This window comes from Salarias fasciatus, chromosome 19, assembly GCF_902148845.1.
Source record: "Salarias fasciatus chromosome 19, fSalaFa1.1, whole genome shotgun sequence".
Taxonomy (NCBI): domain Eukaryota; kingdom Metazoa; phylum Chordata; class Actinopteri; order Blenniiformes; family Blenniidae; genus Salarias; species Salarias fasciatus.
This window is the reverse complement of record NC_043763.1, coordinates 3,297,496-3,323,495: the sequence shown is the minus strand read 5'-3', so window position 1 is coordinate 3,323,495 and position 26,000 is coordinate 3,297,496. Positions and strand designations below refer to the sequence as shown.

General features: G+C 49.0%; 1 protein-coding gene across 6 annotated transcripts in view; it reads right to left on the bottom strand.

Moving 5' to 3' along the window:
• Positions 1-3,847: 3,847 nt before the first annotated feature.
• Positions 3,848-26,000, bottom strand: part of unc79 (unc-79 homolog, NALCN channel complex subunit) — a 33,579-nt gene continuing 11,426 nt past the window's right edge. For 3 of the 6 annotated variants that reach the window (XM_030116323.1, XM_030116326.1, XM_030116329.1), the window contains exons 12-51: positions 25,580-25,809; positions 25,280-25,451; positions 24,929-25,159; positions 23,686-23,876; positions 23,471-23,594; positions 22,821-22,961; positions 22,263-22,478; positions 21,950-22,177; positions 21,548-21,689; positions 20,509-20,588; positions 20,237-20,385; positions 19,933-20,090; positions 18,022-18,203; positions 16,741-16,942; positions 16,465-16,647; positions 15,751-15,819; positions 15,157-15,494; positions 14,857-15,039; positions 14,577-14,739; positions 14,323-14,472; positions 12,920-14,209; positions 11,831-11,932; positions 11,438-11,554; positions 11,105-11,207; positions 10,577-10,717; positions 10,399-10,437; positions 10,153-10,265; positions 9,055-9,140; positions 8,490-8,663; positions 8,115-8,183; positions 7,922-8,032; positions 6,608-6,712; positions 6,443-6,520; positions 6,232-6,321; positions 5,976-6,151; positions 5,699-5,882; positions 5,402-5,605; positions 5,235-5,312; positions 5,102-5,143; positions 3,848-4,408 (exon numbers count right to left, since the gene is read on the bottom strand). In XM_030116323.1, the coding sequence (XP_029972183.1) occupies positions 4,220-4,408; positions 5,102-5,143; positions 5,235-5,312; positions 5,402-5,605; positions 5,699-5,882; positions 5,976-6,151; positions 6,232-6,321; positions 6,443-6,520; positions 6,608-6,712; positions 7,922-8,032; positions 8,115-8,183; positions 8,490-8,663; positions 9,055-9,140; positions 10,153-10,265; positions 10,399-10,437; positions 10,577-10,717; positions 11,105-11,207; positions 11,438-11,554; positions 11,831-11,932; positions 12,920-14,209; positions 14,323-14,472; positions 14,577-14,739; positions 14,857-15,039; positions 15,157-15,494; positions 15,751-15,819; positions 16,465-16,647; positions 16,741-16,942; positions 18,022-18,203; positions 19,933-20,090; positions 20,237-20,385; positions 20,509-20,588; positions 21,548-21,689; positions 21,950-22,177; positions 22,263-22,478; positions 22,821-22,961; positions 23,471-23,594; positions 23,686-23,876; positions 24,929-25,159; positions 25,280-25,451; positions 25,580-25,809 (7,023 nt within the window). In that variant the 3' untranslated portion in view covers positions 3,848-4,219. Of the gene's footprint in view, positions 4,409-5,101; positions 5,144-5,234; positions 5,313-5,401; positions 5,606-5,698; positions 5,883-5,975; positions 6,152-6,231; positions 6,322-6,442; positions 6,521-6,607; positions 6,713-7,921; positions 8,033-8,114; positions 8,184-8,489; positions 8,664-9,054; positions 9,141-10,152; positions 10,266-10,398; positions 10,438-10,576; positions 10,718-11,104; positions 11,208-11,437; positions 11,555-11,830; positions 11,933-12,919; positions 14,210-14,322; positions 14,473-14,576; positions 14,740-14,856; positions 15,040-15,156; positions 15,495-15,750; positions 15,820-16,464; positions 16,648-16,740; positions 16,943-18,021; positions 18,204-19,932; positions 20,091-20,236; positions 20,386-20,508; positions 20,589-21,547; positions 21,690-21,949; positions 22,178-22,262; positions 22,479-22,815; positions 22,962-23,470; positions 23,595-23,685; positions 23,877-24,928; positions 25,160-25,279; positions 25,452-25,579; positions 25,810-26,000 lie in introns of all 6 variants that reach the window. The other 3 variants (XM_030116324.1, XM_030116327.1, XM_030116328.1) reach the window with 3 other exon arrangements.

The following is a 26,000-nucleotide window of genomic DNA, read 5'->3' as shown; positions in this document are numbered from 1 at the left end:
TCGAGACACTGATGCAGAAAACACGCTTGCCCTGCAAAGAGTTTTGTTAACAGTTGTTTCGTCTCCGGCTGTTTGATATGCTTCTTCTTTCTTCTTCTTCTTCTTCTTTTTCTTTCTTTTCCTGAGACTCCTGCCGTCTCTATGATGTGCTCCGTGAATGTGTGTTTTCCCTACTTTATTTCTGTGCTGCATCACACACCGTGTTCGGTTTGTTTACTCAGTGCAAAGCGCCCCCGGAGAAGTTGTAAGACCCACCGCTACCGATCTGGCCGCATCCTGGGGTCAGCTCGATGCCTTCAGCCATGTTTTGTCTGGATTTGACAATCTCCATTTTTTTTTTTTTTTTCTATCTGTCAAGAAGGGCTTAGCCCATCACTATAGAAACTGGGGACATGAGCCCAGCGCTGACCTTGTGACTGGTGACAGACAGGAGACTTAGCCAATAGCGGGAGATCAGGTTGCACAGAGGACGGCCTCGGCAGGGATGTGTGACTCAGTGCTGTCATCCTCCACATCCCCGCCGGAGAAACGCCACCGAGCTGAACTGGAGCGTCACTCAGCGCTGCTCTGCTTTTTTTTTTTTTTTTTTTTTTTTTACATTAAGTCTGTGTGTGCATGCGTGTGTGTGTGTGTGTGTGTGTGTGTGTGTGTGTTTGTGGGATCTAAAACCTGTGGGCGCTCCTCCGTGTTTTCCATTCAGGGTTTTTCAGGCCTCGGGTTACAATCGGGTGAAGTTTGGGTTCGGAGTTTAGGGTAACGGCCTCGGCAGTGCTTTGCTGTACAAACATGCGAGTGCACGGGCGTGTGAGAGCGTGCGTCTGTGTGTGTGTGTGTGTGTGTGTGTGTGTGTGTGTGTGTCTGTGCGTGTGCATGCAGATGAGTGTACTCAGTGAGACTGTGCTCGACTCTGTGGCTGTCAGTTAAGTATGAATATTGGCTAAACTGTGGAAAATTGGTTTAAAAAAAAAAAAAGAAAAGAAAAACAAACATGTGCTTGCATTTGAACATGCACAGGTATTATCTAACAGTATTACCCCACCATGTACCTATATGAGAGAAATGATGGATGCATGAATGTAAATATCGATATTTAAATATCTGCCTTCTGGACTGTTAATTCATGTACAGTGTAACAGAACATATGTTTATACATAGTAAAAATCTAAACGATGTGCTACCATTTAGAATTATGTCAATGTTGTCATGTTGATGGAGCAAGCCATTAATGTATATATGGCAATCAATAGTACATACACAATTTATGCATTATACCAAAACAGATAAAAAGATGTGCATAAGTTGATTTCATCGCTGAGTTTTTCAGTTGTAAATAAAACTGTACAGAACAAGAGAGCCGCGGTCTGTTGTGTTTCCGGAGATGCAGAAGCCGTGCTGCACGTGGGCAGACGGGCCGGCCCGAACGAGGCCAAGGCTGTTCTATTTATCCCGTGTTGCGCCGGCCGTGTCTCCTGGGCGCCCGCCGCCGCCGCCGCCGCCCCCCCACAGCGCAGGACACGTCTCACACAGTGCATCTTTAATGAACTGTGATCACCCAGCCTTTTGCCTTCTGCGGGGCTTAATGGTGCAAACAAGAAAACTTTGAGGTAGCATATTGCGCCAGCTCCGAGTGCGATCAATAATATTGTGACAAAAAAGGAAAAAAAAAGAGGAAAAGATCCCCAGTGTGTGTTAAACATTTCTGCAGCTGAAGCAGGAACAGAAGTTGCAGCAGCAGAATTAGAACTTTACGGGGGGAAATGAAGGCAGATAATAGATTCCAGGCACCTCTCAGAGAGGCTCCACTCTTACATTAACTCAGACGGACGTGTTCCCATTTCTCTATTAATTTGCACATTATATATAATCAGCAGACAGCTAATGATGCGAAACAAACAAGGCTCCTGAACCTGTGCTGTGCGGGCCGAGGCAGAGGAGCACTGAAGAGGAATGTCAATGAATTATAATGTGAATGAGGGAGCGTAGAGTGCTGCGCCTTCCCGGCTTTCGATGTGCCGCTTGATGCTAATGCCGATGGACACTCTGAGCAATTTAAACATTCATGCATTGTCCAGCCAGGGCGCTGTGGATTCCACTGTAATAAAAGCAATGTGACAGCACTAGGCGGGGGTACCGGGGATCGTCACTGTCTCAACAAGTTACACGAGGCTCTGGGAAGGTATTTCAGCACACTGTTCACACAGATTCTTTCAAATTTGGGTTCTCGTCGTTGTGACACTGCAAAAAAAAAAAAAAAAAAAAAAAAAGAAGAAGAAGCAGTGGTCGGTTTGATCTAATGGGGCCTATCCGAGACTGTCACCTGGAGATACACTGTGCATGAGGGAGCGCGTGTATAACGTGACGCTTTCAGCGCTGACCTTCAGCGTCTCTGAGGAGCCACTCACACCCTCTCTCCGCCGGAGAGGCCTATGGTCAGTGTTAATTACCCTCTGCATCTCCAGCTGCCTGCTCATCAGGTCAGCTCTCCCAGATGGTCCTGCAGGAGGCAGCAGGCGGGCGGGCAGGGGCGGGGAGCGCGCTGGATACCTGTGGGACGCTGATTACATAAGCCGCCGCTAATGAGAGAGGTTCTCTCGGAAAAGGGCTGCGAGTTCAAACGATCACAACGGTGGCGGCGGCTGACAGATGCAGCCGCAGAGCAAGCGGGACTTGATTAAACTCACACACACACACACACACACACCTATGCACACGCTGGGGGGACACATGCACGTACACACCTGCATCCACCATCACTTTAATACACACTCACACACAGAGAGAGAGAGAGAGAGAGAGAGAGAAAGAGAGAGAGAGGCGCAGCAGGAGAGGGGCTCTTTGATGAGCCAAGACTAGAGGTTGATGAGAAGGGGCACTGCAGCCTGATTCAGCTAGCTTCAGGTCACCGGGGAGTGTGTGTGTGTGTGTGTGTGTGTGTGTGTGTTCGTGAGTGAGTGAGTGTGTGTGTTCATTAGTCACATTGTGTGATATCATTATACTTGTGACTCATTTGGCACACACCTCTCAACATGGGACCTTTTAGACATGCAGCGACTGTAAAGTAATATTTATCAAATTAATTAATATGCAAATCAAATCGGGCTTATTTTTGTCCAATAAACTGATTTCTCCTCGCGGAATACATTTACATTGTCAAATCGAATTCATCCTAAAGCTTGATAACGAAATCCTCGCAGCAGCGAAGATCAAAACAAAGATTAATGTGCTGTTCAGCTTTCTAGCCCTGCTGTCATGTCATCTGTTATTCTCAGACAAGAGCTTGGTGGTAATACAGTTAGACCTCACAACAATGCTTAATCACAACAAACCGCATTAGGCCAAAGGTAATTGTGTTTGCTTGGTATACGCGTGGGCCAGTCTGTTTCACTGTGTGCCAATGAGCAGAGGGACGGAGCGAGGGCGGGGCGGCCTTCCACTTTGGGGCAAGGTGGGGGTGGGGAGGTGGGGGGGGGGGGGGGGGGGGGGGCGCAACCGAAATAGTCTTGTTTACCTCCAATGTCTGGCTCCGCGTTATCGAGTTACCCAGCCCGCTGCCGCAACTCAGGCTGGCCTCTGATCGATCGGGGCTGCGATGGCAGAAGGCAGCGTGACTGACAGTCCGACAAGGATCTGGGAGGAGGGCCGGGTAATGCATGTCACGTCGTTTTCCCGTAGACACCTGAGCCACCGCGTCCCGAGGAGTCGGAGACGGAGCCGATCTTATCGCTCCGCCATCTGCCATTATGATAAACTGGACATTTCCCCGCACCAAAGGCCAGTAAATGCCACATTTGAATTTCGAAGGGGGGGGGGGGGGCGGCGATTCATGGGAAATGACAAAGTGTCTCAGTGTTTACAAAAAACTCGTACTTTAATTATCAAGCTTGCAACCAAGCAACTTAAAAAGTGATAGGATATGAATATCACAGAGTGAGCGTATCCAAGGTCCGACAAGCATTTGTTTTCAGACCATGGCTATTACTAACACGGATCTATAGAGACTCTCTTCGATTCTGTTGAGGTCAACAGTGAGGCACCTGACACCAACGTCCCAAAGGCCTGGACCCCTCCACACATCACCTCCAGAGCTAATACTTTAAAATAGCATAGATTTACATCTATTTTATATATCCTAAAGGTGCTGGAAACATTTCAGTCCAGAGCCAGCGTCACTTCCTGGAAGAGTCCTTTTGGTGACACCCCCCACCCTCCACGCAGCAGGTCACATGGGGTAGAACTGAGAGGCGGCCTCCGACGACTGGATCTCCACCTGGGCCATCTTGAACTGGGTGCACTGGAGCCACTTGCGGAGGGCGAAGGGCGGCGATCCGGCCGTCTGGCCCTGCAGACACTGGTGGTTCACCCTGTTCTGGATGGCCTGCAGACGCAGCTGCAGCCCCGCCGACAAATGCTGGTGGAGAGAAGAAATGTTCCTGAGCGTGCTTTTCCTTCTCAGTTCATCTAATTTATGAAAACATACAGAGCTCCACACATGAGATGTGAGCTAAAACTTCAAATTGTGCCTTCAAATTACTATTTCATAGCCACAATTTAATATTTTTTGGCCTCAATTTTGTATTTTGAGGCCCCAAGTTAGTATTTCATGGTCAGTAAATAGTATTTTGTGGCCACGAATGAATATTTTGTGGTCTCAAATGAGTATTTTCTGGCCTTAATGAGTTTTCCATGGCTGACAAATTGTATTTTGTTGCCACAAATGAATATTTTGTCTGTCCAATTAGGACATTAATGAAGATTAAAAAAAAAGCCTATTTTAAGTTGCAGAAGTACAGAATTTATCAGATTTTTCTTTTTAAATGCTTTTTACTAGTGTGAGAAGAGTTTTTCTTTCCGCTGTACACAGACCCCGCCGTTCATTAACAGTAATATACCGTAATGAGAACAATAAGGAGTCTGGCATTCAGCTGACATTTCCAAACACCACTTGGCGTGATAAAAAAAAAAAGTAGGAGTTGGGTTGGGGGGGCTCGGGTGGGTCGTAACTGTGAGGAGAGCTCTTCCTCCCACACTTCCTCTCAAACACCGAGCCTGTGGTTATTCTATATAATTAGTCATCAGAGTGAATCCTGTGAAGCAGCGTTACCTTGAGGTTTGACTGAATCATCGGCAGCCACATGGGAATCAGCTGAAAGACAGAATGAGGGTGAAAACATTTCAGGCTTCACATTCAGGTTGTTTAAAAAAAAAAAACATGCAGAAAGCAATGTTTAGCAAACCTTGACGAATATGGTTGAGTTGCATTCCTGCAGGGCTTCCATTAAACTAATGACATGGAGACACACCATCTCCACCATCTGAGGGGAAGACACGGACGGTGAAGCATCGCTGCAGCGAGGAGACGCTCAGGCGCGGCAGCGGCGACGCCCCGCGGCGGGGAACTCACCACTTTGTTGTGGGCCATGAGCTGCAGGATGCTGGGAGTGACGCGACTCCAGAACTCCAGGCCGGTGAGGATGGCGCCGGAGGAAAACTCGGTCTGGTTCTGGTTCTGCAGGGACGGGGCGGCCGCCGCCTGCTCGCAGTAGATGGTCCACAACTGGGCGAACATGAAGGCGTGGAACAGAGAGCACATGTGCAGCACCGACGTCTGGAGGGGGGGCGGGGGGGGGTGCAAAGATCAAAGGTCAGCAGTCTGTGGTGGTTAGCATGGACGCGGCCTTGCTAACGCCGGTTGACGGACCTTTGACTGCTCGGGGAAGCCGATGAGGATGACGATGAGGTGGTCGGCGATGTGGGAGCCGGCGTCTAGCGGGATGGGCATGCAGGAGGTGGAGCCCTGGTGCAGGGCGCAGTGTGTGAGGGAGCCCAGCAGCAGCCAGGACAGCTGGCGGATGTGGGACACACACTCGATGAATTCCTTTGGCCTGCAGAAAGAGAAGCGGGACGACGCTTTATCGACTCCCACACCTCATCCCGAACCACACGAGGTCTTTACGAGTTCCTCTTCGTGTTCTCACCCTTGCTGCATGGTGGACGGGGGGTGATAAAGCCAGGGCAGGTACCGGACCACCGCCTTGTTGTCGCGGTGGTTGCCTTTGGTGATCTCCATGGCTGCGACTTGTGCCAAACCCACTTTCAGGTTTCCCCCGAAAGTGTCCTCATGCAGCGGCTGGCAGCAGGCCTTCATATGGCTCTGAGGAGGAGACGAAGGTGAGGCTGCATGACGGTATGTGTGGGGAAAAAAAAAGAAAAAAAGAAGTGTGCTGGACTTACTTTAAGTTTGGTTAGCGTGTGCATATCTGCAATAAAGTCCAGGAGCTCACTGGTGTATTGCCTCATGCACTCCATTGCCGCTGTCGTGCACTGTTGAGAACAGAAGCGGTTTATCCTTCGGAGGAGTCACAGCGGGGAATATCTTTATTTCCTGCTGTTTTATGAGGCTGATTTTAATAAGATGGCAACACAGAGCGATTTGAAGTCTCACCCCCGGCAGAGTGGAGATCATGTGCTTCTGGATGATGGTGGATTCTGCTAGCCGCGTGCCGATGTCTGCACAAACAAACTGGAAAAACCCCCAGTGAACTCTACAGCCACATCCAGGACCAAAGTGAAGTACTCAAAAAGATTTTTTTATTTATTTTTTTCTTACCTGAACCAGCAGTAACAAGTTTGTGTCGGGCAGAGGAGACTTGAACTTGAGAGCCTGCAGAAGCTCCAACACCACAATGCGGGACATGTAGAACTTATCTCTCTCCTGGACGCGAGGAGATGGAAAGTGGAGTAAATGTACTGATGCAGCAAGACTGCCTTTTTCTATTATCACACTCCCTTACTCATGCTGCGAGGGGAGCATAAACTGTGTAGCTTGAATAGAGGGGGAAGGACAGGCAGCGAGGGGAGGGAGGGAGGGAGGGAGACAGAGAATAGTGAAGCCGAGGAGTAGATTTAGGCCAGTCCAGATCTCTCCTCCCAGAGTCCCAGGCAGCTCAGATGAGGCTGTCAGGCTGCCTTCCTCCTCCCTGAGGACAGGCTGCTCTCTTTGTTCATCCCTTCCACACAAAGCCCAGCTGCCTGTTTACAAACCACACTGTCATCTTCTGGCTTCCAGTTTGCCTCCCTCTTTCTCTTTGCAGTCATGTTTGCTTATGTTTGGCGCCGGCACATGCTCTTCTGCTCATGCAGAATGCAGAGCCGCGTCTGACGGTTCTCGCAGTGCGGCTCGTTAATGCGCGTACCTGTACACAGCACTCTCATAATTAAAACTTAATGGAGCATATCCGTTTGGTAAATAGCAATTCAAGAAAGGCCGTTCCCCGAGCTCCAAGGCCCAGGCAAGCAGAGTGCAGCGGCAAAACTTCAGCAGGTCTACTTTTTGTCCTTAAAAACTGACCTCCAAATCAGAGAAAACGGATGAAAACGCCCCGCTGTGCTCCCCCGCCCCTGAACCTCTCACGGCCATAAAGCAACCAGCACAGGACAGGTTCCAAAAGCAATTGCTCAAAGCAAGTCCAGGATTTTGAAATGCGGATATTATAAGGTGAGGAATTAAAGCGGGTGAGGAAAATCAATACTGCAGGAGACATAAAGCACGCAGCGCTGACAGTGGTGGAGGACTGAGGATCCATCTGGCCGAACAGTGCAGACAGCCCTGGCTCCATCTCCGTCTGAGGCAGCCGCGGAGAAACGCGCCATACATCCTGGGCCCGAGCACACCAACTAATCATGTTAATCAATACGGCCTGATTGCCTCTTTAATCATCCGTGACACACAGCCACATTTCTGGCTGACTGGAGACTCAGGGAAGTCGGTGTAGCACCAAAAAAAAAAAAAGTGATGAGCGAGGAGCCAGAAAACATGAGCTCAACATATTTAACCCTGCAGATTAGTCTAAGAGGTTTAACTCCTACGGGACTCTTTTAATTACTCCAAACCGAGTCCCTTTTTCCACACAAACAACAATACCTTGTTGAAGGCTTTGTAGCACAGTCCACAGAGCTCCACCAGGTAGGAGAGGCTGAAAATGCCGTACTGGATGACAAAGCTGAGCAGCTTGGAGAACGGCTCCAGGAGGCTCTGTGGGATGGACAGAAGGTCAGGTACTACAGGTCTGGATTCCACAAAGGTTGGTGGTCAGGATTCACTCTCTAAAACCTACCCGAGTTGCATTGGTGGTCGGGATTTTCAGCAAACAAATGATGATCCTCAAACTGGAGTCCATGGGGCACTGTGGCAGGGAAAAGAGTTGGATTATCTCAACTGCTCGGACACTTTAAGGGGCAGAAGTCGGACATGGCTGCATGGCTGCACAGTCATATTCCTGGATTTGGTGTTTGCCTGCAGAGATGATTTCATTAGAGCATACACTAATTTGACCTTCAAGGTTGGAGACATCAGATCCGAACCAATTACAGTTTGGAGACTCTGTCCTATTGAACCCGACAAGGGCACTGCAAAATGCTTTTTCCTGGAGCCATAATCACATTAAACCATATCAGGCCATGACTAAGTGAGCGGAAGAGTTGATATCTACCTTCAGAGGAAGCACGCAGGGCAGCTTTGTGAGGAAGGTCTGGAACTGGTTGCAGATGGTTGTCCACAGGTTGCTGGGAGAGTCCATGGGGAGAGCCTCCATGAAGGTGGCTATGTTGTCCAGGCAGTGCAGCATTGTGCCCCCTGCTGGCAGACTCTTCTTGTTGTTCAGGCCCTGGAGCGCAGGAGGCATAAACCATGACCGGGTTATATAATTGCATTTCTATAAGCGAAGATATTTCCATGTAACTGATCATTCAGTCCTGATCAATCACGATGCTCTTGATGGGAACAGAGGATTTAGGACACTAAAGTGCAGATGACTGCTTGGATGAGCTTGTGCACGAGTGGCTTCTTATCTGTGCCATTTATTCGCCCCAACAATAACCATAAACTGGCACAGTGGTGCAGAGGAAGCCAGGTTTTCTTGCAATGCTCTGATGGTTTGTTGTTTCAGATGGGCTTATGCTGTGCATGGCGCTGGAGCCACACGAGCGTTTGCTTTGACAAGAGCTCCTCCTGCTGGTAGCAGACTCCACACACAGAGACGTGAGGACAAGCCCTACCTCCAGCAACATGTTGAGGGCAGCCACAGAGCTCAGCTCATTGAAATCTATTAGCGAAGATGCCAGTGTTCGCAGAAAACTCCCATCTGTTGAAGAAAAGAGAGGAAGCACTCAAACAATGAAGGACACAACGTGCAGAGTGGGGGATCGTTGAGCTAAAATACAGATGCATCTAAAAATCTGGATGGAAATGGGGTGTCATCAAGCGTTATAGATTGTGCACCTTATTTATGTTTGGTTTATTGTTTATAGACAAAGGTAATGAATAAGACACAATATGATGATATGATGATCAGAGACAAGTGACAAGACAAGAAACGATATGATGACAAGACAGAAAGCAACAAGAGAAGACTAGAACCAGCCCGACTCGTCAAGTCAAGACACAACGAGACAAAACCAGAACCAACCCGACTCCACAAGACAAAACAAGACCCAACACAACAGGATACGATACGATAAGCTACCGTATGAGACAGGACAAGATGTGACAAGACAAGACAGGACCAGAACAAACCCGACTCCATAAAACAAAACAAGACGCAACAAGACAAGAGCAGAACAAACCTGGCTCAACAAAACGAAACAAGACACAACACAATAAGATACGATAAACTACTGTGTGCAATAAGATAAGATGTGACAAGACGAAACTAGACCAGAACAGACCAGACCCAACCTGTTCTAACCTGACCTGGACAAGACAGGACCAGACCAGACCAGACCAGACCAGACCAGACCAGACCAGACCCAACATGACAAAAGACAAGACACGACACAATCTGATAAGATCGGACACAGACCAGGCCCTGGAAGACACGTTACGAGATGACAAGACATGACATGACAAGATAAGATAAAATGGGCTATTACAATATTGTGGGGATATGAATGTTTCCTTTGCATTATTTTTTTAAATCCACCTTGTTACAGAGTATAAAATGGGAGTGCACATTCGGCTACAAATAGAAGAGTTATTATAAAATAGTCAAACTCCACAGATCAGCTCAGCTGAGAGTTCTTGTAAGTCTCCCCAGAAAAGCAGCTTTTGCCTCATTCAGTGGAATTTTGAGTTCGTCTTCGGTGTGCTGGGCCGACCTTTGATGTTGCTCTGGAAGAGTTGAGGTAAAATGCCGTTGGGGGCCAGCTGGTGAAACATGCAGCGCAGGAACTGCTTGGCTACACCTGCTACATTCCCGGGGATCAACATGCTGCAAAAGACACCACAGAACGGGAGAATGTGTGTGCTGGGCAGGCAGTCACACTTCACATCTATTATTAAGCTCATCCATAAGCACGGTGAATATCTCCACACGCTGGTGTGTCGGCTTTAATGTCTCCTACCTCTCAGCTTGTCCCGAGAAATTGGCACTGGATGCCAACCTGAAAGAAGTCAAAGCGGCGGATTAGGGCTCGGGGATGAATTATGCATGAGCTTTAAGAGCGAGTTATGAAACTTCATTCAGCGGTGAAGTGCTGTGTGGATGGAGATTGTGGGGCCGGTTACAGGGAGCTGCTGTACCTGCCCACAGACTGCATGATGTCCAGGAGCATGGGGGCAGCCAGATCGGGGCTGAGGTGGATGAACATGGAGAGGACGACCACGGCGAGGCCCAGCGTCTCCTCGTCATACTCCTCCAGGACCGCGGCGCAGTCCCGACACCTTAAAACCACAGGAAGCCAGTCGGGTTTTTCTCATGAAGCTCATACACATCCAGATGAGACCGATTATGATACTGTCAGGATAACAACTGACAGTCGAAATCTGACGATGTTCAGATGTAAACCTGACCTACAGAGTGATTAACATCATTAACACAGTTACAAATGACATTACAATGAAGGCAAGAGTTACTTTATGGAGAAATTAGAAACTTTTATATGGAAATACAAAGAACCTCGTACCAGTATCTGGTAAAGCAACTAGTTACCATCCCTGCAGCAGCTACTAACTGTAGGTGTAGTTACAGGCGCAGGTGCAGGTGTAAGTGCAGGTGTAGGTGCACATAGAGTTGGGTTTACAGGTCCAGGTAGTGACCGGACCACCGACCTGTCAGACATGGTGGTCGGCTGCTCGTCGATGAACTCCTCGGGCGCGGGGACAAACATGCTGACGGTGCTCGGCGCCGAGAGCAGGCTGGTCTTGGTAGGACCTGCCAAACAGAACAACTGAATCAGCAGAGCAACATCAGCTGTGCTTTGTTTTCTTTATGTTTCGCTGAGTTTACAGGATGAGTTTGTGTGATCAGATTGCATCTATCTAAAAAAAAAAAAAGGCGATACGAGGTTAATCGTTTTTTCTTAAAAATATATTATTCATCAGATGATTAACAGGCTTCGGACGGACTTCATGTTGGATTTATAAGACCAGAAAGGGACAGACCCGTCTCCCATGTGCAGATGTTGTGAGGCGCACTGGACTGATGCTCCAGCTGTCTCTTCATCAGCTGACTCATGGTCAAAGCTCCCAGAGAGCCTCGTTTCACCTGACGGTACTGAGCTGCAGGCCACACACACACACACACACACACACACACACACACACACACACACACACACACACACACACACTCAACCAATAAATATGTGTGTGCAACAAGATTTAAAGAAAACACACAGGAAAAACAAAAGAAAGTGTATTCTATATCTTGATTTAAACTAAATTCTTAATTCTGACATGTTACAAATACTTAATTTTCAAAGAGAGGATGTAATTGCTACATGATTGATCAGTTTCCTGACAGAGATGTTCAGTGAAGCAGTGTTTGAATCGTACTTGACACTGAGGAGCGATGGCTCGTTTCAGGTAGGGCAGCTTCAAGCGTCGGAGCCGAGGCAGATTCTCGAGGTTTCTCCAGAGTAGACATCACTTTGTGATCTGCAGGACCAGACGGACAAACGAAGTCAGAAAACACACAATCACACACTGGCATTCACTCAACAACAGGCCACAATGCATCTGCCCTCAGGAGAAGTTTACAGCGCAAAAACAGAGGATATTGTTTTAGCTTCCTTACTTCAGTTGCCTTCCTCATTTAGGAATGATTTTGTCCTTTGATTTAAGTGATTTGCATCCTCACTTGCCCTTTTCCGTTGTAGTTGTTTATGAACATTTATGTTTTTAATCAGTGGCTTACGATTACGATCAGTTATTTATGAAAAATACTCCATGAATGAAGCTGATATTAATGTTTTATCAACATAGGAACTATTTTCTCATACACTGTTGGTAAAATATTCAGAAAAAGTAAAAAGACATAAAAAACAGTCGTAAACTATCTGAAAGTTAAAAGTAGAGTCAGCTGACAGAAACAGACTGGTTGAATTGTTCACCAATACAGTCGTGCTGCAAGAGAAATGATAAGACTGGAGTTGAAAAGATCTAATCTGTTTCTCCACCTTGCTGTAACTGCAGATGAAGTGAGGCCATGCCGGGTCGCCTCTTCAGGGTTTTGTTCCAAACTGAACTAATCCTGCTCTCATCTTTTCAAGGGCTTCTCTGATGCGTGTGGCTCTGTTATCGCTCTGATTCTAGGAGGCACCAAACATCTTTCCTCTTCTGTCCCCACAACATGGCAACAGCTCCACGAAAAACACGGCGTTCATCTGGATCATGGCAGAAGCTCTGGCAGAGCGAAGCCGCTCCTTCTTTAGAAGCCCATCGTGAGCTTAGTGCGCATGGAGAGGGTCCAACTCTACGTCTCTTTCAAGCTGTCAGTGAGAATGACTAAAATTGTTTATACTCTTCGCCAGATGGAACAGGATGCACATATTTCTCCTGCTCATTAACGCTTCTTTGTCTTCTTGAATATTCCTCTGTGGACCATAAACCAGCTCCAGAGTTGCGGTTCTGTCTGAGCCTCACCTGTTTCCGAGGCCGGCTCTCCTCCCAGCTTGTCCAGCGTAGTGAAGGAGATGTCCAGGTACTCCCTCTGGATGGCGCTGACGGCGATCTTCCTCTCTTTGCGCTGCCGCGGAACGATCTGGATCTTGAACTCGGCCTCGTCGTTGTCCTCCGAGTTCTCGGGTTTGGGTTCGCTGTCCGCCTCGTCGCCCATGTCGTCGTCCTCCTCGTCGTCGCCGTCCTCCTCCTCCTCGTCGTTGCTGTTGCTCTTGCTCTTCTCGGGCGAGGACAGAGGCTCCGCCTGGTCCTCCGGGATGTCCAGGAAGACGGTCCGGCCCGAGGGACTGGAGCTGAGCCCGGTCCCGGTCCCGGTCCCGGTCCGGCCCTCGTCGGGGGTCACGGACGTGTCGTCCAGCGAGGTGTCGGGGACGTGCGGCGTCTTCCTCAGCAGGTCCCTCTTCTGCTTCAGGGTCATGGGGCTTTCGTGGCAGACGCTCTCCGGTCGTTCGGGCAGATCCAGCGAGGCGCTGTGACGGACCACGTCGGGCTTGGTCTCCTCCTCCGAGACCCCCTCCCCCCCCAGGAGGTCCGGGGTCTTCCTGTCGCTGGAGCAGTCCTCCACGCTCACCTGGACCACGGGGGACAGCCTCAGAGTGCTGCTGCTCGCCGGCGAGGCCGAGATCTTCGGACTGCTGTTGAACCTGGAGCCGATGATGGTGTTGAGGTCGAACTCCTCGTCGCTCTCCACGATCCTGAGAGGAGGCAGCGGTTCGAACACCAAGGAGTCGCTGTCGGACATGGAGAGCAGCGAGTGTTTCTCGGGGATGGAGGTGCAGTCGGAGGACAGATCGATCAGGTCCTGATCCTCCTTCCCCTGAGCCGAGCCCACCGAGGAGCCCTGATCCACCTTGTCCTCGAAGGTCTCCATGCAGCTGAGGCGGACCTCCGGGATGACGGGTTTGGACGTGTCGGACTGGCCGCCCCTGGAGCCGCGCCGGTCCACCGGATCGTTCCCCTCCGCCCGCACCGAGGAGCCGTCCGACGAGCACTTCCCGTGCCGCCTGCTGCGCGACGTGCCGGACGACGGGGGCAGGACCACGGGGGGCGCCTGCAGGTCGCAGCGGTCGATGCAGGACTTGCGTCGATGCTCGTCCAGACTGAAGAGGATGGAGTCCGTGTTGGAGATGTCCAGAGACTTCTGCTTGTGCATGGCCTGCAGGCGCTTCTTCCGGGTGCTCTCCTCCCTCACGCAGTGCAGGATGCTGTCCTGCAGGGCGCTGGCCTCGCGGTACTCCGACAGCTCGATCTCACCTGAGGCGCAGACGGAGACACACGTCACTGCAGCGGCAGAGACACGCTGCCGAGACAGAGTCCGTCGACGGGCTGCGACGTCGCGCCGGACTGCGAAAGCCTCTGCTTCTTACTTTTCTTGGCATTCAGCTCCACCGGCTGGTACTTCACAGACTTGCTGCCACCGATCCTCTTCAGGCGGGCAAAGAAGGTCTGTGACTCCTTGTTAGCGGCACCAGTCGGTGTGTCATGGACGTCTGACTCATCGAAGACACTGTCCTCCTCTGACATGGAGGGAAGAGTATGGAAAACAAACATCAACGCTGCTTTCATCCCAATAACACAGGATATGGAGAGACTTCAGAGACTATGGAAGTGTGTGCTCCACCTTTCTCTTTCTCGCTGTAGCGGCTCATGTTGGAGTTGTCGCTGTACAGCGGTCCGGCTGTAGCGTGAGGCCGACAGCTGTGGTACTGCGCGTTCAGAGTGTTGATGGTGATGTGAATCAGATGGAGGACCACTTTACTGCCGTCCATGTCTCTGTAGGGGTACTACAAGAAAAAAAATACTCAAACTGAAAGATGTAGCAGGTTTAAATACACACCGTCTTCAAAACAGAATAAATTAAATAAAATAAAATTTCAGTAATATACCATGAGGCTAAGTACCTTATAGAGGATAACCAGCAGAGCTTTGAGCCACATCTGTCGGATGTGCGGCCTCAGCGCCCACAGAGAGCAGCGGGGGGGCTGCTGGAAGTAGTGTCTCAGCTGGGGGCAGGTGCAGTACTTCAACACCTGCACCACCAGGGGGAGCAGCTGCTTCCCCAGGCCAATGTTGTAGTCCATCACCTGGAGGAAAGAGCAGGTCAGAGCTCAGGGGTTGGGGGGGGAAAGTCATTATTTACCCAAAACTCACACACTTGAATTCAGACCGTCACTGTGATTTCAGTGTCCTCCGCCGGTTACCTGCGCGATGCCGGCGATGAAGGCGTTGAAGCAGGTGGAGGTCCTCATCTTCTGTGGGGCGATCATGAAGCAGCCCTCCTGCTGGTCGTAGCCCAGCAGCACGTACAGGTGCCGCTTCACCGTGTTGAAGGCCTTGGCGCTGCCGATGTCGGCCTCGGCGCTGCTCTGGTCCTTGGCCATGAACTTCATGAGCACCATGATGAGCTGGTGCACCGTCTGGTGGTCGATGCCGGCGTCCTCGGGCAGCAGGTCCCGGACGACGGCGTCGTCCTCGGGGGACGGCGTCTGGCCTGCGAGAGGGGCTGGAGCGTCAGGGTTAGAGTGCGGGAGGAAGCGCGCTGCAGGCGGCGAGGCAGACAGGAGGAAGAGGAGGAGGAGGAGGAGGAGGAGGAGGAGGAGGAGGGGGCGGGGGTGCAGAAGCAGGGATGCAGGTAGCGGCACAGAGATGGGAGGGGGGGGTCAACACACCCTGATCTCCATCATGCATCACGCAGACGTTACTACAACGCGTCTGCGACCGTCGTCTTCCTCCAACATGATGTGAATATGAAGAGAAACGCTCGTGTGTTTCAGATCTGGGTCGTCGTTATTTACCTGGTAGGACCTTTTCTATCATATCTCCGAGTGTGGGAGCGGACTGTTCTTGCCTCGTAAGCCTTAGAGCTAAAAACCACATACGAAGAACACGGTTTAGGAGAGTGTCCAGGGGAGGCGGCAACACACAACAAACGGTAAGCTTCATGATCGTTAGTCATGTGCACACACAACCACGCATGCACCGCTGGGCCTCAACACGGTGTAAAACCCAGCATTTTAAGACATTTGGAGCAGGTCCAAATATCTAAAACCCCAGGATGTTTGAAGCCATGACGACAGGAAATGTGTCCCACAGACTCAGTGCAAAGCCACAGATAAAAGGAGAGACAGAGTGGGAAGTTTAGCCTTTTTTAAAGACATTTTGTTGGAATATTGAACTGAATTTTGAGTATAAATGAGAATATATTATGTTTTTTTCATATTTATGAACTAAAATTTGCAGATATTACAAAAAGAAAAAGAAGAAGAATGCCGAAATTAAGAAACAGAAATAGAAATGAACAATTTAAAAAGACAAAACTGCATCATTTCTTTGTATTATTTGATGCTATTGGTCAATTTGTTGGTGCAGAAGCTGAACCAGCATAACGTGGCGTCTGCAGACCAGGTGGCGCAGCTCATCACGCCTCCAGGTCGTCTTCCAGTCAGACCGACAGAAGGAGGCAGGAGCTCTCGTCCTCACCGCCGCCCCGGCCGATCCCTGCTACTCACGGAGTCTGTTGCTCAGCGACTCGGGCAGCGAGAAGGCCCGCTTGGACTCCGACTGGCCCCCCTTCACGCTGTCCCTCAGGGACCGGACGCTCTTCTGCCGGTTCCGGGCGAAGCGCGCCCGCCGGATCTTCCACATGGCGGCGTCGCTGAGGTTGGCCACGTTGGTGCGCACGGCCGTGATGGCTGCGGAGAGAAGGGAGCACACTGATGAGCTGGGAGCGCCGGCGCGGCGGCGTGGACGGCGAGGCGTGGACGGCGAGGCGGCGGCGGACGTACTGGTGGGGAAGGGGAACTCCTTGTTGCAGTCCAGGTGCAGCTGGGCCTCCAGGGACAGCGTCTCGAAGCGGTTGACGAAGAACTCCCAGCTGAGCGCCGGGATGTCCTGCTTCAGGAAGTGCAGCAGCAGCAGCTTGCTGAGGATGACGGGTCGATCCCGCACCACCGTGTCAAACTGGAAGTCCAGACACAGACACAGGCCCTGGGAACACACACACAGGAACACACACAGAGGAACACACACAGAAACACACACAAGAGGTCAGAGGTGGAAGGACAGCTTCAAAAATGACTCCAGTAAAAATAAAAACTACATTTTTATACAGAATTGAATTTCACTTTTTCATTTTTGTCATTCATCTCGGTTTATCTCTATAAATAAAGCACATTTCTTAGACAAATAATAAGTATGTAAATATACTTTGTGATAAAGCAAGAATTTAAATTATACAATCATTATCTACAGATCAAAATCAATATGAATTAGAATTGTGTATGTTCCTTTATGTCCTGATAAATTCAAAAATATCAAAACAGACAACATGGTGCACACTGAGGTGCAAAGAATGATGTAAAGCATGATTGAAATTATTCAAATAAATAGAACTAAAAGTATTCAGGATTACTTAGGCAAGTTTTTCTGAACATTTGTCACATGGACGTACATAAAAACCATAAAATTACTTCAGCATATAGTCTTATGAAGTCAGTTCTTTATGGGGAGAAGTTAACGTTTCAGTTACTTCAAATCTTCTAATAATATGAATTCAAATGGTTGAATATGCACACGTTAGCTTGCCTGGGTTTAATCTACAACTCAATAGAAAGAGTAATGATAGATTCTACTGAAATACAACAAAATTATGAAAATTACTAAAAACTTAATAAAATTGAATCTCAAAGAGAAAGTGCTTTTTTTAGACGATATTCCAGAAGAAAGTACAAAAACTATAATTTAGAATAGAACTACTGCAAGTAAATATCACCCAATTACACCAGAAAAAAGCAGGAGTTAAATTAATTTAGTTGTATGAAAAATAAATTATGTGAAAATGACACGATGGTGAACGAATGTAGATATTAAAACAGGAATTTACTTTGTTAAATTATTAAACTCACTTGCTACAAAAAATGTAAAATAAAAAGGTTTGAATATTCGTTGAAATTGTGGGTGAATGAGGAAAAAAAAAACAAACAAAAAACCCTCCCCATTCATGTCCACCTCAAAAACCTTTCATTTGCATGTGCTTGTGTGTGTGTGCGTGCACGTGCGTGCGTCACCTGCAGCGCCGGCCTCTTGATGGTGTCCAGCAGCAGGCGGGCCCTGGTGGCCACGGCCGGGTTGACGTCCTCCACGGAGGCCAGGAAGCAGCAGAAGGCGTGGGCCAGGGCGTACTTCAGCAGGTGGTTCTTCGTCACGGCGCCGATGTCCAGGAAGCGGCACAGCACGGCCACCTTCTCCACTGGGAGCGGAGAGGATGAGGAGGAGGAGGAGGAGGAGGAGGAGGAGAAGCAAATGAGCCGCCAGATGCCCCGATGTGATTATCAGAATTCGATCAGCGGCTGAGAGCTGAAGCCTCCGCCCGCCGCTGGCTTCTGTCAACATGCTGCACCTCAGATTGAACTGATGAGTCCAAATGTTTTCAGTCTGTTTAAATCCGAGCTGAAGCTGAGAGAGTAACGTTAAACACATTAAACACATCGGTGCATGCAGGGCTGTTAGTGGTGCAGTGGTTAGTTTCACCCTCCCTCACAGTGAGATGTATCTGGTTTGATTCCAGGCTTTCAGTACTTTTTGGAGTTTGCATTTTCTCCCTGTAAGCATAAATAGTTTGGTTTGAAACACGGCGAGTCTGGTTCTGCAGGTTTCTTCCTATTAAAAAGGAGATTTTCCTCTCCAGGCTCTTTCCGACTCCCACAAGTGAAAATTGTTCTTTCTTTCTCAATTCAATTTTATTTAAACAGCACTTGAAAAACATCTACAGCTGAACCAAAGCTCTGAATATAAATAGAAACAAAAACCTAAAAAAGAAAAAACATAAAGTCCAACAGTAAAATCAGGAGCAGAGTCTCAGGCTGGGTTAAAAGTCAAGGAATAAAAATGAGTTTTAAGATTACTTAGGATTAAAGATTACTTAAGATTAAGGGGGCAGTCTGATGTTCAGTCTCGTTAAACTATAAAAGTTTTCTGGTACATTGTCTTGAGATCACTGTGTTGCATTTGATGCAATAGAAATAAAACTGAACAGAAAAAAAACTAGGAAGGGGGACGGATTTGATGTAGTTGTGGTTGGAGGATAATATATATTGAATATTATGTTTTCCTGGAAACACAAAGCTTGGGGCGAGTCTGTGTGCTGATGTGTAATGTCTCCTGCTGGACACTAGGTGTCAGTGTGGTAGAGAATATGGACCTGTGGCGTTATTCAGGGTTATGTTGAATATATTTAAGCATTTTTAGCCTGCAGTTGTAGAGATCTGTCTCTGCAGAGCTAATAAAGTGAGATTACAGCTGCTGCTGCTTGTTATGTGAATCCATCTGTCACTGTTTGGGAAGAAATCTAAATGTCAGCGTTCAGATTTCCTGCCGATCGTCTTATCGGAGGAGCGCTCGGAGCTCCGTGTCCTGCCGGGGATGGCCTGTCCTCTGCCTCCGTCTCAAGGTCACAGCGCTCCTCTCTGCCAATCACGAGGCCGGAGGAACCTTATTAATCCCACACTTCCTCTTTGCCGCCTGTTTGAGCCACACGGTAACCATGGCAACAGAGGGTGGGAGATGTAGGCGGGCCGCGGTTTAGGAGGAGTATTATATAAGCGGTTGGGGGCTCTCCCTATATGAGCTCATTCATCCACAGCCTCCGTCAGGAAGGTGGAGATATATGCTAATTAACCTCCTGAATTCTATTTTGTTTGCTTACAAACCACTCGCTCTATTAAGTTAATTTCCCATCATTAATCTGATTTTGACTGTCAATCAATCTTCTGTGCTGTTTTCATGTTGGAGTGAGTCCAGGTTCACCTGGACGGACCAACAGCCCATCACACACCATCAGCTTCAAATCCATGTCATTTGACTGCACCAAAACTAAAAATGGAAAATGCCCACGAGCTCAGCTCCAAACTGGGACTCCCGAAATGGAAAAGAAAAAAAAAAAAAAAAAAAAGAGTGCTTGTGTGTCGTTGCTCGCTCACCGGCTTCAAATCGAATCTTCCAGTCTTTGCTGTTGAAGTTTGAGTTGATGAGGTTCCAGAAGATGTCTGCCCCGTGGGACAGGGACAGGGCATGGAGGAGCTGAGGCACGGCCAGCGAGGCCAGCTGGCAGAACTCCGACTTCAGCATGGACCACAGGCTGGGACACACACACACACACACACACACACACACACAACACATCAACATAACACATCAACATATGCAGGCTAATATTTCCAGCCTCCTTTCACTGGATGTCTCATGTGACAGATGTTGCGCGCACACACACACACACACACACACCTCGGGATGAGCATCTTCTCCTGGACGTACGCCAGGAACTGGGGGTGATCCTTGCGGGCGAGGTACAAACACTCTCCGTGGAGACACAGGATCTTCAGACAGTTCAGCATGTTGAACAAGATGTCCGGCTCCTCGAACTTGGACATTTCCTGACGGGACACGGGACACGCGTGACTCACGGCGCGCACACACTCAAATAAAATCACAGGGAAACGCCTGCGCGCGCCTCCAGCGAAGCTGCGCCGCGGCTCAGACACTCCGTTGTTCGGTACCTGCAGGATGGTGTAAATCAGCTTCAGCGACACGGGGAGCTGCTGGTAGGAGAACTTCTTATCAGAGTTATTCTTCATGGCTGGAGGGGAGAACGTCGTTACAAACAAGTCAGTCAGCAGCAGCAGCTTTCAAAGTGATCAGTGGGAATCCTCCGGGGGGCGCCAGAGAGCTCCACGGAAGACACAACCGCACAAAAATTACGGAAAGGCTCAAACTGCTAAAAAAAAAAAAAAAAAATTGGCATGGCAAAACAAAAAGAAGAAGAAAAAGACAAACAATTGTTTTAAAAAATTCCATTTAAATTTAAAATGACTAAATAACCAAAATTTTAAATAACCAAAATCAAAAACTGCTAAATACCTAAGATAATAAACAGAAAAAACAGAAACCGAAAACATTTATTCTCAACCTTTTCCTCCATCTTTCCTCTTGCTGCGCGTCTCGACTTCATGTTTACTGCAGGATGTTCACGTTCAACGCGCTCATGTCCTCGCAATATCATAAGACTTTCAAAAAGTCTTGTTTTCCTAGAATATCCTTTGAATAAATACACTTTTAATGTAGTTGCATTAACTAAACAAACAAAAAAAAGCTTCACACTTAAAACCCCTGGTTGGAAAGAGGATATTAAAACTTTTTTTTAAAATGAGAACGTTCAAACAAATGAAACATTAAAACACCAAGCAAAAACCAAGTTTAACAGCTCATTCCACTAAATTTAGTTAAAGACATGTAACTGAAGAGGTGGAAATGTTTCTACAGTTGTAAATTTTATCTTTTTAAACAAATTCTTATATTTTCAAACTATATAAATTATCTTCAGGTTAAAGGTTAAGTATTTTATTTTGTGGGAAATGGTGAACAACGGTTCTTTATATCATAACAGATCCCTGGTCAAGAGGTTAGAAAAGCTTGGTCGTGTTTGGAGGTTCTCAGGTTCGATTCCCGCTGCTGAAACTAACTCCCTGCACTGCGAGGTTAATCACGAATAGTCAGGGTTAAACTTCCTCAGTGTAAAAAGTGTGTGTTGATACACACATGTGTTTTCAGGCGACGGGTTGCTGGGGTTGTCGGTCTGCGTGCCGCTGGGGTTGTCTCCCTCCTCACTCCCGGTTTCTGCTCCCACGGTGAAGTCCGGTGGAGGCGACAGCAGCGTCTCCTCCAAACTGTCTGTCGGCTCCTGCAGAGAAAGTCGAGCAGGTCGTCGTTTTAGGTTCACACGACGTGAGTTTCAACCTCATCTGGACCAGAAAAATGACGGCATAATAACCTGTTTTTATAATAATAACCAAATAACCAAATTTAAAATCAAACCATTTAATTTAGCTGTTCTGATTCATTCTGACGGGACAGTCCTGGGCTGCGCGCCGTATGTTTGACACCCCTGCACACTCATTTCCTCCTCCTCGTGCACAGGCGGGCTGGGCGCTCCGGTCTCACCACCAGGCGGATCTCCTCCCGGGGGGTCAGCCTCTCCAGGAGCTCGCAGCCCAGCTGGTAGCACAGGATGCTGGACTGGCACAGGCTGCACTCCAGGGCTTTCTCGTCCTTCTGGCAGGTGTGCGAGCCCCCCCACGGCGCCTGGAAGACGTTGTTGATGATGCCCACGATGTCCTTCCCCAGGCTGCTGTCCAGGCCCAGCATCACGCCGTCGTCCTGCAGCTCCATCTGGGGGGGACGAACGCGTGAATATAGGAAGGGGAGAAGCGGAGCTTGACGTACAAACGAGGAAACGGCGCCGTCGTCTCCCCACCTGCTTCAGGATGAGGTCGAACATGAGGATGAAGCAGCCCAGGTTCATGTCGTCGTCGTCGCAGTCCAGGTCCAGGGCGCAGTGGCCCGCGGCGTGGCCCAGGTTCTTGAAGGGGCTGCAGCGCAGCGGGCTGCGGAACGGGCTCCGGAAGGGGCTGGGGAACGGGCTCAGGGTGTTGTGCTGGCCGCGGCGCCCGGGGTCCGACACCACGCTCACCTTTCAGACCGCGGCACATCGCACCAGACACACGGGAAACTCCTTAAACTGCTCAGAATTTCACATTTGCTGAGGCTGAAAATTCATCTGATAAATCTTCATCACAGTCTGGTTCAATTAAGCCCTTCAAGCCAGCTATATTTAGACACTGCTGGTTGCCATGGCAACGATCATTCAATCTCAGTCGCAGAAAATAGAAGCCGAGATGAACAGAAAAACACTCATTTCTAAGAAATAACCAATCAAAATTACTCAATTAGTTTTATTTATTGAAGAAAAATGTATATTGAAGATGTAGTTTCTATTTTTTGTGTTTTATTATAACAACGGCGTCCTCCTCACCCTGCGAGCCCCGGTGTTTCCGGTCAGATCTGAAGCGCGCGCCTTTCTCTGGTTGGCCAGCTCCTTCAGGGAGTTGACCCCGTCCGAGAACATGCCGATCAGCAGCTGAAGAGGCACCACGATGTCCAGCTCCGACAGCACCTGCCAAGACAGAGCAAACGCTCAACCTCAGAGGTGAGGAGACGTTTTTGAAAACCTCATTCTTTCTTCCTCATTCACATCAGATCTGAATCACGTCTGGTTTGAATCCATGAATAAACTTCAGTTAATATGACTTGACCTGGTTTAAGTTGTGACGAAGGAACAAAAACACGGATCCATCATCGGCGTTACAGTTAAGAGCTGCACTGAGAAGTGAAACTGGGCCGCCGCCTGTTTACTGGAGGTAAATTAATGCGGGCTCTTGATCACGGTTGTGACGGAAACCTTGAAATTGATCCATGGACACGGGGCAGCAAGCTGCGAGCGCATATGGGATGAAAGGCAGCGTCGCTCCGACCTCCTCCAGCCTCATTCTGTGACCCAGATCCATATTCAGCAGGGCCGCCGCCCAGACTCCCACTCTCTGACAACCTGCCCAGTTCACACGCACCGCGGACAGGATCACAGGACTCAGGTGTGTGTGTGTGTGTGTGTGTGTGTGCTCTCACATGCAGCCACAGCAGAGCCTGCTCCTGAACCGACGCCGGATATCCGGAAAACCTGCAGCTGATGAAGCCGAACATTTCCTCCATGGAGAAGGGCAGAGGGCACAGCTCGATGTCGAACATCTTGCTGCAGGGAGGGAACAGAACGGTAGCAGCTTGGTTTTTTTCCCCCCCTGGCGGTGAGCTGGCGTTTGATTTGGCCGTGCGGGCGCACGTACCTGAGCACCTCCCGGAACTCCTTGAGCTGGTGGTCGGGCACCTCGGTGCGGATGGCCTCCAGCCACTCGGGCATGAAGCACTCCCACAGCGGCTGGCTGATGACGTTGTACGGGATCAGACACAGGATCCGGTTCAGGCCCTCCTTCAGCTGGGTCACCGTGGTGCACGACTTGTCCCAGTAACCCCCCACCTGGAGAAACGAGTGGATGAGACCTGCTTTCAAATCTCTAATATAAAGCACGTGACACAAAACTGACAGCAGCTCGTATATTTTTGTCTTCTCATTATTTTCTGGGTTCATTATCTTCATTTTGACTGATCTGATATTTACTTTCTGCTTGTCTCAGGAGAATAATCTGACAATAATCTGCTGGAAATAGAATTACACAAAGAAAAAAACTACAGTATGGGAGATTATCACCAAATTAAAAGTCTGAGTCACAAAGACAAACCTGTAAACATAAAATCTGCAAATAAAAGTTGTGGGAGGCCAGCTGAGGAAATGCCTCATTTGTATTTTCTTGTTAAACATGTTAAATAGACACAGTCTTCAACAACTCAGACCAACGATCAGCTTTATTTTAAATCCCCCCCTCATGCAGCTTTGACCCCTAAACAAGTTTTAACAGGGTTTAATAAACCATGGTGGTGATTTTGACCAATCTTTATTGAATGTTAGAAGTCTATGAAATACTTTGTCACGCTCATTTATAAGGGTTTCAAACCTGTTTGTGGTCAGGTTTTGTTTTTTAATGCTTCAGTTTGCAGTGATGCTGGGCTGGTGTACGACACTGAGAGTGTTTTAATAAAGTAACCAGCCCTTTTAGGGTATTATAGAATGAATTCAACAGCTTCCAAAACATGTTTCGACTCAGATATTTGGGATTTTTTCTTCTTTATCAAGGCCAGCGGTCTGAAACCTGCAAATCTGGAGAAATGCGATTAAAATCAGAAACAAAAAAACTTCACAAATGCAACATAAAATGTAGTTTTTGTACGTGTATTAAAACGATATCTGTAACTTAATAAGCTGTGTTGTCCTCATTTCAAAGTGGATCCAGTTAAACTTGACTGAGTGGATTGTAATGAAGGTTATAGACCCCTGAGTTTTTGATGCTGCTGGTATTGAACATGTGATTCAGATATTTCTATTTGTCTAAATCACAATATACTGACAGGTTTTAAACTTTTCAGTTATTTTTCTCCGTCCAACATGTGTGCTGTGTACGTACAGGACCTTACCCTGGCGAACTCTACCGGTTTGGGCAGCAGACACATGACCATGACGTCGAAGCGCACTTCACACACCGTCTTCAGCCACTTGGTGACAAACTGCGGCTTCAGCTTCTCCACCAGGCTCCCCACCTCGTCGTCCATCATGTAGGCGGTGGAGTGAAACCACTGGAAGACCATGCTGACGAGCCGCGCCAGGCTCTCCGTGGGCGTGTTCTCGTTGGGGGTGCACAGGCTCACCTGCAGACGGGGGGCAGAGCGAGTCTGAGACGATAAGACTGTCGTGTTCTGCACACACCCTTATCTTTCCCCCCGCCTCGCTCTTATTGACAGACACAGCGTCCGCCGGCGATTACGCACCAGGAACCAGATGCCAAACTGACTGAGGAGCCGCTGGTCGTGCTGGTCGTCCTCCTTGTTATCAAACTCGATGTTGTCCAGGGAGTGGTGGGAGGCAGACAGGCCCATCTGACGGCGCCTGTTCAGCTCGAACTCACGCTGCTCGGCGTGGATCTCGGCCTCCTTCAGCAGGCTGGAGAGGGAGGACACACACACACACACACACACACACACGAGGACACGGCGCCGAATGAGGGAACTGACGCAGTGTGTGTGTGTGTGTTTGTGCTTCACGGCCCTGCATGGTGTCGGTAAACACACCTGATGACGGCCTCCACCGTGCACACCAGCTCCTCGGCGCCGCACTCCCGAGTGTTGATGGGAGGGGGCGAGGTCTGGTACAGATGGGTCTCCGCCGCAGCCCCCACCTCGCTGCTGTGGTGGTTGACATGGCAACGCTTGCAGTAGCGGACAGGCCGGTTGCCATGGCGCCCGCAGCAGCCAGCTGAGAAGCAGGTGACCACGGCCCTCCTGACATGAGAGCTACAGTTCTACAGTACGAGCCCAAGAAAGGAGGAGGAGGAGGAGGAGGAGGAGGGAAAAAAAAGCAGTTTATTTCTGTTCTGGCTGCAAAATCAAAACATGCAACAATCGCAGCGGATCAGCCAGCAGCGCCCGGTGACAAGCGTCTCAAAATAAACACGTCTCCACGCCTCAGCAGCAATTAACTATTCCGATTACG